Here is a 12,849-nt window from a genome sequence, read left to right on the forward strand (position 1 = left end):
TGAAACTTTTTTTTGATAAACCAGAAAAAGAAATTAATAAGCAGGGGCTCCTGGATGGCTCAGTCGGTTAAGTGTCTGCCTTTGGCTCAGGTCATGGTCCCAGGGTCCTGGGATCGAGTTCTGAGTCAGGATCCCTGCTCAGCGGGGAGCCTGCTTCTCCCTCTTCCCCTGCCTGTGCTCTCTCTCTCTCTGTCAAATAAATAAATAAAATCTTAAAAAAAAATAATAAGCATGTAGATAACTGGAAGTGGACTACATTTCAGGTTTTAGTTTTTCCTTTTTGCATGTTTAATATACAAAATATATGCTCACTATAGTACTGGTCTGAACAGACCCCCTAGGAATGGGACACAGGCCAAACACAGACCATACTCCCTGGGTCTGTAGGCATCTGACAATTTTTTCTTATTTTCTCTGTCTTCTTTTGTACACGCTTGGTTTCCCAAAGGACATCTTTGTTTATAAACACCAAGAAAAGAAATGATGTATTACAACCATTGATTTCTCTCCCCTAAATGCCTTTGGAACAACTTGAATTACCTTGAAGTATAAGATGAGATTTCTGAGGGATGCATACCATGCTGTGAAATTTTACTTCCATGGCAATTTTAACGACAACAACAAAAGCAGCTGGTTAATCACTGAAAACTGAGGAGAAAAACTAATATTTAGAAAATGAGATCTTTACTGACCCAAACAAATGGAAAGACATTCCATGCTCATGGATTGGAAGAACAAATATTGTTAAAATGTTAACAAATATTGTTGAAATATACTACCCAAAGCAATCTACAGAGTTAATGCAATCATATCAAAATGCCAATAGCATTTTTCACAGAGCTAGAACAATCCTAAAATTTGTATAGAACCACAAAAGACTCCAAATAGCCAAAGCAATTTTGAAAAAGAAAAAGAAAACTGGAAGCATCACAATTCCAGACTTCAAGTTATATTACAAAACTATAGTATTTGGGTGCCTGGGTGGCTTAGTCAGTCAAGTGCCTACCTTCGGCTCAGGTCATGATCTCAGGGTCCTGGGATAGAGCCTTGCATCAGGTTCCCTGCTCAGTGGGGAGCCTACTTCTCCTTCTCCCTCTGCCTGCCACTCCCCCTGCTTGTGTTCTCTCTCTCTCTGTCAAATAAGTAAATAAAAATCTTTAAAAAACAAAACAAAACAAAAAAGCTGTAGTATTCAAAACAGTAGGGTACTGGCACAGAAATAGACACATAGATCAATGGAACAGAATAGAAAACCCAGAAATGAACCCACAATTATATGGTCAATTAATCTTCAACAAAGCAAAAAAGAATATCCAATGATATTGTGATAGTATGGGAAAAATACAGTCTCTTCAATAAATGGTGTTGGGAAACCGGACAGCCACATGCAAAGGAATGAAACTGGACTACTTTCTTACACCATACACAAAAATAAACTCAAAAGGGATTAGGGACCTAAATGTGAGACCTGAAACCACAAAGATTCTAGAAGAGAGCACAGGCAGTAATTTCTCTGACATCGACCATAGCAACTTCTCTTTTTTTTTTTTTTAAGATTTTATTTACTTATTTGACAGAGAGAGAGAGAGAGAGAGAACACAAGCAGGGGGGAGGGGCAGAGGGAGAGGGAGAAGCAGGGTCCCCGCTGAGCAGGGAGCCTGACACAGGGCTCAATCTCAGGACCCTGGGATCATGACCTAAGCTGAAGGCAGACCCTTAACCAACTGAGCCACCCAGGCACCCCATAACTTCTTTCTTGATATGTCTCCTAAGGCAAGGGACACAAACATAAAAATAAACTATTAGGACCATATCAAAATAGCTTCTGCACAGCAAGGAAATCATCAACAAAACTAAAAGACAACCTACTTAATGGGAGAAGATATTTGCAAATGACATACATGATAAAGGGTTAATATCCAAATTATATAAAGAACTTATACAAATCAACACCAAAAAATCCACAAATAACCCAATTAAAAATGGGCAGAAGAGGGCGCCTGGATGGCTCAGATGGTTGAGCGTCTGCCTTCGGCTCAGGTCATGATCCCAGGGTCCTGGGATGGAGTCCCGCATCGGGCTCCCTGCTAGGCGGGGAGCCTGCTTCTCCCTCTGCCTCTGCCTCTCTGTCTCTCTGACTCCCATAAATAAATAAATAAAATATTTTTTAAAAAATGGGCAGAAGAGATGAACAGACATTTCTCCAAAGAAGACATCCAGATGGCCAACAGACACATGAAAAGATGCTCAACATCGCTCATCATTGGAGAAATACAAATGAGAACTACAATAAGATATTACCTTCCACCTGTCAGAATGGCTAAAATCAGAAGACAAGCAACAACAAGTGTTGGCAAGGATGTGGAGAAAAAGGAATCCTCTTGCACTGTTGGTGGGAAAAAATCAAAAATGGAACTGACCTATGATCCAGTAATTGCACTTCTGGGTATTTACCCAAAGAATACAAAAACACTAATTCGAAGGGATACATGCAGTATGTTTAGTGCAGCATTATCTATAATAGCCAAATGATGGAAGGAGCTCAAGTGTCCACCAATAGATGAATGGATAAAGAAGATGTAGTGTGTGTGTGTGTGTGTGTGTGATTTCACTTATATTCACTTATATGTGGGAATTTAAGAAACAAAGCAAATGAACAAAGAAAAAAGAGGTTTTTTTTTTTTTTTTTGAGACTCTTAACTGTAGAGAAAAAACCGATGGTTACCAGAGGGGAGGTGGGTGGGAGGATGGGTGAAACAGGTGACGGGGATCAAGATTACACTTAGGAGCACTGAGTAATATATGGAATTGTTGAATTGCTATATTGTAAACCTGAAACTAATATAACATTGTATGTTAACTTCACTAGAATTGAAATAAATTTAAAAAAAGAAAATTAAAAAAAGAAAATGAGATCTTTAGATCATATTTTCTGATCTTTTTAAATATGCCAGCCTTAATTGGAAGTAAAAATTTGCAGTGTACAGTACTTTTGTTAGTTTTACAGAGGCAAAACCAAAGTTTTAAACATTTTCAACCTAACTGAATAACATTATAATTCCAATATAATAGTTTTGATTTTTGATCATTCAAAAAAATAATGATGGGATAAAAGAGAAAAATAAAAACAAAAGGAGAAAATGTACATATCACAAAGTGATTTGGTATGATGCTGACTTATATTTGTAGGATTCTTTTTATATTTAAAAGCACTCTCATTATATAGTGTCTTTCTGATATTTAGAACAATCCCATCACTAGAAAGAGTTTCAGACATGGAGCCCAGAAGAATAACTTGTTTATCCTTGTAATTGAGCAACAACAACAACAAAAATTAGCTGAAAAACAGTATATTTAATAAAATGCTCATTTAGTGACAGGATTTTGTTGTCATTTTGTTTTGTCTTTTACTTGGGAAAACATACACTACAAAACTTAAGCTGGAACAGAACAGGCTGGCTAAGCAACTGGTAACAGAAGACGTCATTTGCTCTAAAAGCAGGAGTTGGCCTTGGTATATGTTCCAATAGTAGCCTCATAAAAATGCTGCTTGTTTTCCAACATATAAAACTGCTTTTAAATCCCATGTTCCCTTAAGCTGTTTATATTATAACTTCATCAAAGTCAAGAACCTCTGAGCTTGAATAGAATCTATTTCTTTTTTTTTTAAATGTACTTTCCTTTTTCTTCTCTAAACACTTTGAGGAACTCCTTGTAATATTTGCTATAGATGTGGAGAAGAGAAATAAAAATGCAGACTTCTTTTTAAAAAAATTGATAATGAGTACTGAATACTAATTTCCTTTGAATTCTCTGTGCATAGATAAAACAGTCTTAATGAGATTGGAAATTATCATAGAGTAATTCTTGGAGAGAGTATATAAGATTAATGTGCCCTTCAGAGAAAAAAAACCCCAAAATACTGAAATTCCAAGTACTGTTACTGTTATTAAGAAATCAGAAAATCTCTCTGCTCTACAATCAGAAATACTGTAGAAAGAAGGAGCGGTCAACACCTGCTTGAGGTTAGCAAGAAAAAAATGATGACAGTTTGTTGTTGGGGACTTTCTTGCATATTTATTTTCAAAAAATGGTGGGAAAAAAGAACAGAGAATCGAAGTTGAAGTTATAAGGAAAGAGACTGAATATTGTTGATAGACAATTTGACAGCATAATATCTTGTCAATTAAGAAATTCAGAATCCCTCCAATCAGAATGGCTAAAATTAACAAGTCAGGAAACCACAGATGTTGGCGAGGATGTGGAGAAAAGGGAACTCTCTTACACTGTTGGTGGGAATGCAAACTGGTGCAGCCACTCTGGCAAACAGTTTGGAGGGCCCTCAAAAAGTTAAAAATAGAGCTACCCAATGACCCAGCAAGTGCACTACTAGGTATTTATCCAAAGGATACAAACATAGTGATTCGGAGGGGCACATGCACTCCAATGTTTATAGCAGCAATGTCCACAATAGCCAAACTATAGAAAGAGCCCAGGTGTCCATCAACAAATGAATGGATAAAGAAGATGTGGTGTATAGATATACAATAGAATACTACTCTACTACAATAGAATACTTTAGTATTGTAGAATACTACAATAGAAAATCTTGCCATTTGCAACAATGTGGATGGAACTAGAGGGTATTATGCTAAGTGAAATAAGTCAGAGAAAAATACAATATGATTTCACTTATATGTGGAATTTAAGAAACAAAACTGATGAACATAGAGGAAGGGAAGGAAAAAATAAAATAAGATGGAAACAGAGAGGGATGCAAACCATAAGAGACTCTTAACTGTAGGAAACAAACTGAGGGTTGCTGGAGGGGAGGAGGATGGAGGGATGGGTAACTGGGTGATGGGCATTGAGGAGGGCACGTGATGGAATGAGCACTGGGTGTTATATAAGACTGATGAATCACTAAATTCTACCTCTGAAGCTAGCAATAGACTATATGTTAACTAAATTGAATTTAAATAAAAAATTAAAGAAAGAAGAAATTCAGCACCCCAGTATTATATTTTGGGTGAAATCTTTTTAATGAAGTGCTAAACACTGCCACTTCTTTCCCAGTAGACACCACATTTGGATCCATCTATCATCAAGTCGGATTTCTTCTCTTGTGTACATGAATGCACCAGAATGTTTTACTCTGAGTCAGACATTAGAGCAAGCCAACCAGCACATTAGTTACTTAATTAGAGGCTTAAAGTATTTTGCAAATCTATAAACAGGAAATCCTATATGTAATGCCGCCTTCTAGCCTGTGTCTCTTGTGGTATTATACTTCAAAAGTAATTCCTAGTAATCAGATGGCTAAATAAGAACCAGATTCCAGAATTAAAAGAATGAAACACAAGATTAACTCATTAGGCTGAAATACTAAAGAAACTGAGCCAAATAGAGGCTAATTTCCTGTCCCATGGCCTTTTGTAATTTCTAATCTTTAGGCAATACACAGAGACAAACAGGCATACAAAGGATCTGCTAGAAAAAGTAAAAGAAAACCCTTTCTCTATTATACCTACATTATATAGAAGACTCATAATATTAATTGTACTGAATTATAAGCAGTGGAATCTTACATTGTCCCAACATGTCTGGGCATGTTTGGTAATTAGATTTGTTCCAAACCAAGCTCCCTGAGGACTAATGATAATCTTAACGGTGGGAGAAGGTGGGTGGGGATTGTCAATAAAACTGTAGATACACTTTAAGTTCAAGCTGGGATCCCCACTCCACACAGATACATAGAAGCTCTTATTATAGGAACATTTATTACAGCTACATCTTGTCATATCTATATTCTCAGTGTATGCCCATATACAGTAGTTATTGTATCTAAATAAACCCGACTGAGACCAGGAATGAGTTGAATTTGTTAATTCTACCATCATCTTAACTCTTAAGGTGATCTAGGCTCTTGACAGAGATCTAGGCTCTTGAGAGGGAAAGAGTCTCTTAAGATTTTTCTAATTGCTTATTCTTAATAATTTTAAATGTTGCATTTAAGCCTTAATGTCTTACTAAGTGATGACCCACTGTCATGAAAAGAGTAAATGCCACTAGCAGTAGAAGCCTTAAGATACGAATAATACAGCTATTCAAACAATGCTCTGGTGAAAAGCTTAAGTTTCAAACAGACCTCAATTATCTTTGTCCCTCATCATTAATATGCTAAGTATCTAGTGTTTGTGTATATAATAGTACACACTATTATAAATGTATTGATAAATAATAGAATAGTATAGTATACTATTATAGAAGTTGTATTAAAGTATTTTAAGAATTGCATTATAATATAGGAATTGCAAGCAGGGAAAGGTTATTTATAGCATTGCTTTTGGTCTGGAATAGCTCCGAAATTTGGAAATGCTGCAATTGCTATCAATAATGTCCACCCTCATAAATTTGCTGTTGCTTGCTATAGACTGAATGTTTCTGTCTCCCCACAATTCATATGCTGAAATCCTAATCCCCAATGTGATGGTAATAGGAGTTGAGGCCTTTGGGAGGTGGTTAGGTCTATGAGGGTGAAGTCCTCAAGAATGGTATTAATGCCCTTAGAAGAGAGACCCTGGGGACAGACCTTGCCCCTCTGCTGAGTGAGGACACAGTGGGAGAGCCATCTATGAACCAGGAAGCAGGCTCCCACCAGATACTGCATCTGCGGGCTCCTTGATCTTGGCCTTCCCAGCCTCCAAAACTGTGAGACATAAATTTCTGTCATTTATATGCCACCCAGTTTATGGTATTCTGTTAGAGCAGCCTGAACTAAGACATGATGGTATTGTTTAACTGAAAGAGGAAGACACAGAACAGGAATTCTCGCTGAGAGGACCATGATGTCCAGGCTACAGTTTCCATGCTGACATGACAATTAGAAGAGCAGCAACAAGGTTCAACTATACACATAAATGTAGGAGCCAGAACCCAGTGGTTTAGGTGTCTGACAGCAGGTTAGAAAGACCATGAATCCTGACCATACTCTGTTTTAAGAGAGTGGCACATTGAGCAAAACTGGTATTAATTACCTGAGGTCAGAGAGCTTGATTAACTAGCTAATCAGTGAACCTCAGAGTGAACCCCAAACACTGCACTTGGAGGAAGTGGTATTAGAGGCCACTTTATAGGTATATAGAGTTCTTAAAAAAAACTTCAGTTAATAAGAGTGAGTTATGGTGAATGGTCTCAGACATTTGCTTAGTGTTTTATACCCCTTCTTTAATTCATAGCTCCTTTTTTGTAAATTACAAAAGCACTACTTTATTATAAAAATCCAAATGATTCAGACATGTTAATATAGAAAATAAAAATAAAAATTCCCAACAGTCTCATTCTCCAGATATTAACTGACTGCTGCTTATCTTCCTGTGAGAAGGCAGATTGGGGAGCCAAACTACTTGAGTGCAAATTTTAGCTCTGTCACTTACTAGCTGTGTGACTGTGGGGCAAGGACCTCTCAGTGTCTTGGAATCCCATCTGTACAGGGATGGGATCCCATCCCTCATAGAGTTGTTGTGAGGATTAACAATAGCATACATAGAGCACTTAGAATAGTGCCTGGTACATAGCAAGTGTGGTTTTTGTTGATGATGATGATTATACAATTACATATAAGTAGATATTTACACATAAAAATATAAGGTAATTTATATTTATAGCTTTATCTTTATAAAATTTGAATCATAGTATATATACTTTGGTGATACTGATCATAGGTTGAAACTTTGTGATGTGGCCTCCATATCTCTCTGGACAATTTCTCTGACTTTTTTCTCTGCATTCTGCATGATTTTTCTCAAGCTTGTCCTTCACATCACAGACTGTACCTTGTCAATTTTGCTACTTGCTCTTTCAGATAAATTATTTCCTTAATGATATTATTTTTAATGAATTTAAATGTATATGACATCAACTTCAAAAGGAACTCAAAGGTATAGAGTAAAAAACTCCCTCCATCCACGTCCACCTGATACCCAGGTCCTGCCTAGAAGCTAGCACTTTTGCCATTTTCTTGTGGATCCTTCCAGAGGTATGTATGTGTAAACAAATAAATGCAAATAAATATTTTTACATGAATGTTAGTATTCTATAGAATACTAACCATCCTCTCTCCTAAACCTTCTTTACAATACATCTTGGGGAGTTTGCATTATTATTTCTTTTTTTTTTTACTGTTATGTTAATCACCATACATTACATCATTAGTTTTTGATATAGTGTTCCATGATTCATTGTGCATAACACCCAGTGCTCCATGCAGAACGTGCCCTCTTTAATACCCATCACCAGGCTAACCCATCCTCCCACCCCCCTCCCCTCTAGAACCCTCAGTCTGTTTTTCAGAGTCCATCGTCTCTCATGGTTCATCTCCCCCTCTGATTTCCCCCTTCATTCTTTCCCTCCTGCTATCTTTTTTTTTTTTCTTAACATATATTGCATTATTTGTTTCAGAGGTACAGATCTGTGATTCAACAGTCTTGCACAATTCACAGCGCTCACCATAGCACATACCTCCCCAGTGCCTATCACCCAGCCACCCCATCCCACCCCACCACCCACTCCAGCAACCCTCAGTTTGTTTCCTGAGATTAAGAATTCCTCAGCAGAGAAAGTCAATCATCATATGGTTTCACTGATTTGTGGAATATAGGGAATACCATGGAGGACATTAGGAGAAGGAAGGGAAAAATGGGGGGGGGGGGGAATTGGAGGGAGAAATGAACCATGAGAGATTATGGACTCTGAGAAACAAACAGGGTTTTAGAGGGGAGGAGGAAGGGGGGATTGGTTAGCCCAGTGATGGGTATTAAGGAGGGCACGTACTGCATGGAGCACTGGGTGTTATATGAAAACAATGGATCGTGGATCACTACATCAAAAACCAATGATATATTGTATGGTGACTAACATAACAAAATTAAAAAAAAAAAGAATTCCTCATATCAGTGAGGTCATATGATACATGTCTTTCTCTGATTGACTTATTTCGCTCAGCATAACACCCTCCAGTTCCATCCACATCGTTGCAAATGGCAAGATCTCATTCCTTTTGATGGCTGCATAATATTCCATTGTATATATATATACCACATCTTTTTTTATCCATTCATCTGTCGATGGACATCTTGGCTCTTTCTATAGTTTGGCTATTATGGACATTGCTGCTATAAACACTGGGGTGCACGTACCCCTTTGGATCACTACATTTGTATCTTTGGGGTAAATACCCAGTAGTGCAATTTCTGGATTGTATGGTAGCTCTATTTTCAACTTTTTGAGGAACCTCCATACTGTTTTCCAGAGTGGTTGCACCAGCTTGCATTCCCACCAACAGTGGAGGAGGGTTCTCCTTTCTCCGCATCCCTGCCAACATCTGTCATTTCCTGACTTGTTAATTTTAGCCATTCTGGCTGGTGTGAGGTGGTATCTCATTGAGGTTTTGATTTGGATTTCCCTGATGCCGAGCGATGTTGAGCATGCATTATTATTTCAAAAAGATCTGCCTCATTCTTGTTAATGGCTATATATTCCAATGTATGAATTGTCATAATTTATTTAGCTGGTCTCCAATTAATGGGCATTTTTATCTCATTTCCAATATCTTACTCTCACAAACAATGTTGCAGTAAATAACCTCATATATACATCATTTTTAAAATATATGATTTTACACATATTTTACACACATATGACACATAGGATAAAGTCCTATCGGCATTTGTCCTTTTTGTAGATATCATTATAGAGATTACTTCTCATAAAAACTGCCTGGTCCGCCCTGGGCCTGGAAGGGTGATGTGGCTGGGGCTTCGCCGGCCTCACTATGTCTGCCATTTTCAATTTTCAGAGTCTGGTGACTGTAATCTTGCTGCTTATATGTACCTGTGCTTATATCCGATCCTTGGCACCCAGCCTCCTGGACAAAAATAAAACTGGATTTCCAGTTGGTATATTTTGGAAGTGCACCAGAATTGGTGAACGGAAGAGTCCTTACATTGCAGTATTCTGTGTAGTGATGGCCTTCAGCATCCTCTTCATACAGTAGCTTGGAAGAATATCAGAATTTAATTGCTATCAGATTTCAGTATGAAAAAAGGACTTATTTACAGAAAATAATGGAATGAATGGTTAACCCTTTTATCTCTGAACATTGAATGAGATAAATTTCCAGCTGCTGTTCTCTATTTTTATTATTGGACCAATGTTCTATATAAATAGGATGTAACCATTTAATACTCAAAGAGTTTAATATGTCTGTAACAATCAACGTCAGTACTGTCACTACAATATTACATTCTGCAAATGTTATTCTGTTATGTCAGATACCAGTTTTTAGTGAGGTATCTCTAAGGCGCATAATAGAAAACAAAATTGGTAAATGACCCAAGTTTCTTTCACTGTGATTCGGGAATGAAAAATCCTTATAGAATGAGACATTTTTCTGGACTAGTTTTTTTATTGGAAAAAAAAAAAGGTTCCATTTGTGTTGGTAAGGATTGCATTCATATTTAATAATGCTTGCTTTTTCCTCTGGTCACACCAGAGCATTAACAGAGTACCTCGAAGCAAACTCTCTAGTGTATCCCAGGTGTTTCAGCCTTTTATAACAAGCCTATGCAGTTCGTAAGGAAGAAGATAAATGAGATCAGACTTAAGAGTAGTACCGGGAAGATGTTCACACTTAGCATAAAAGAGTTTAGAATAGATGACTGGCATAGTAGCCTCTGAAAACTCTGGATAAGTATGGATAAATATCTTAAGCATAAATTTGACCAGCTGTCATTCTCTAAATAAGACTGCATTCTTAAGAGTGAAAATAGCAAAATAGAACAATTACAGAATGATTATCCTATTTGTGTTTTTCATTCTTTTATTCTTTTTAGTGTCAGGTCTCCACTTATTTTAATTGCCCCAAAACACAAACTGTATTTTGTTTGTTTTTAAATACAGCACTTTAAATCTAGAAAAACAAAACAAAACAAAACAAAAAACTGTCTGGTATTGTTTTTAAAAACCAACTATCTACATTTAATTTAACTATAATTTAATATAATGTAGATAATTAGTCTGCATTTTAATATCTAATTTTAGTTATCTACATTTAACTTTTTTCCTATACTCTTTTCATTGAGTATAAAGTATTTGTAGACTCCTCACTATAAATATACTCTTTAATTTACTTTAAAGTATAAAGTCTTTCCAATTTATTACCTGAAACTTTATCCTGGATTCTCTTCTTCTAGTATGGATTTTTCATATGTCTTTTACATTTATTCAGCTTCTGTTCTTTAACCAAAGTCTGTTCTTTTGAATAACAGAATTAGCCTCAAATTGGTTGGGAAATTTTTCCTTGATTCATTGCTCCTTGATTCTAGTAAACTGAGTTTTTCCTTCTGGTCAAGAGTTTGAGGGCTGGGGGTTGACAGTTTGTGTTCTTTGTTTTGCTCATTGGCTGTGGGCAAAACAGCTGTTTTCTTTCTCTGTGTTGTTAGACTGTGGACACCATCAAGGCAAGGGTGCCTAAAACTTGATAGGAAGAACACTGGAACTTTGGTCTGTTGCCCCTGTAGGACCCTTGTGGGAGTTTGTTTTTGTTAGTGAGATTATCAATCTTAACTGATTTTGGATTCAGTTCCAAATATCCTCACTTCCACTCTATCTTTTATTTCTCTGAGCCACAGTACAAGGGAAGAAAGTGATATTTTAGTGGCCCAGTTGGGGCCAAAAACTAGCAATTTTAAAGACGAGAGTTCCCCATTGGAACTCTTACCCTCCCCAACCCACCAAAACCCCAATCCCACCAAACCATTAGAGAGAGTTTCAATCTCTTGTCCATCCTTTAATAATATTTACTCCAGTCTTTACTGAAGCTTTCACTTATTTCATTCTAAGTGTTCTTGGCAAGAAGTGGAAATCTATTTTGGTCCAAATGATACAAACTTAAACTTAATCAGTAAAACATTAGTTAAGCGGAAGGAGAATAAAATTTTCCCACCTAATACTTGGCCTGTTTATTTATTAGATAATTTGATTACAAAAGTCTTGAAAAGGAACAGATGAATTCAGCTCTTTTTATTCCAAAATGAAATAGGAGGTCAGAAAATAGGATCATTTTCTCTTATTTTGTTGAACTTTATTTATATTCAGCTAATCCCATTATTACCCATAATAATAATAAAATAATAAAAATGGTTTTCCCTTGTAGGTAACTTTTGGTTTCTCTCTTGCTGCTTTAAAATTCTCTCTTTATCTTTAATCTTTGACATTTTTTTTAAAGATTTTATTTATTTATTTGACACAGAGAGACACAGCGAGAGAGGGAACACAAGCAGGGGGGAGTGGGAGAGGGAGAAGCAGGCTTCCCGCCGAGCAGGGTGCCCGATGTGGGGCTTGATTCCAGGACCCTGGGATCACAACCTGAGCTGAAGGCAGATGCCTAATGACTGAGCCACCCAGGTGCCCCTAATCTTTGACATTTTAATTATTATGTACCATGGCATGGACTTCTTTGGGTTCATCTTGTTTGGAACTCTCTGTGCTTCTTGGTAACAAGAAAGTTGGTAACAAAAAGTTACTTACAAGGAAAAACCTATAAGGCTATCAGCCGATTTTTCAGCAGAAACGTTGCAAGCCAGAGAGGAGTGGCATGATATATTCAAAGTGCTAAAGGGAAAAAACCTACAACCTACTTTACCTGGCAAGGTTATCATTCAGATTTGAGGGAAAGATAAAGAGTTCCCCAGACAAACAAAAGATAAAGGAGTTTATCACCACTAAACTAGACTTCTTTAAGTGGAAAACGTATGGCCATAATTAGCCATAAGAAAAATACGAATAAAA

At 36.9% G+C, this 12,849-nt stretch overlaps 1 protein-coding gene across 1 annotated transcript; it reads left to right on the forward strand.

Annotated features, from left to right (window-relative positions):
• Positions 1-9,822: 9,822 nt before the first annotated feature.
• LOC110573030 (protein kish-A-like) lies at positions 9,823-10,295 on the forward strand. The gene has a single exon (XM_044912631.1). The coding sequence runs from the start codon at positions 9,833-9,835 to the stop codon at positions 10,052-10,054; it is 222 nt and encodes a 73-aa protein (XP_044768566.1). The 5' UTR covers positions 9,823-9,832; the 3' UTR covers positions 10,055-10,295.
• The last annotated feature ends 2,554 nt before the right edge of the window (positions 10,296-12,849 follow it).

The sequence above is a fragment of the Neomonachus schauinslandi genome, chromosome 2 (genome assembly GCF_002201575.2).
Source record: "Neomonachus schauinslandi chromosome 2, ASM220157v2, whole genome shotgun sequence".
Taxonomy (NCBI): domain Eukaryota; kingdom Metazoa; phylum Chordata; class Mammalia; order Carnivora; family Phocidae; genus Neomonachus; species Neomonachus schauinslandi.

Coding starts and splice junctions, on each gene's coding strand:
- LOC110573030 (XM_044912631.1), top strand. CDS start 9,833: ATGTCTGCCATTTTCAATTTTCAGAGTCTGGTGACTGTAATCTTGCTG.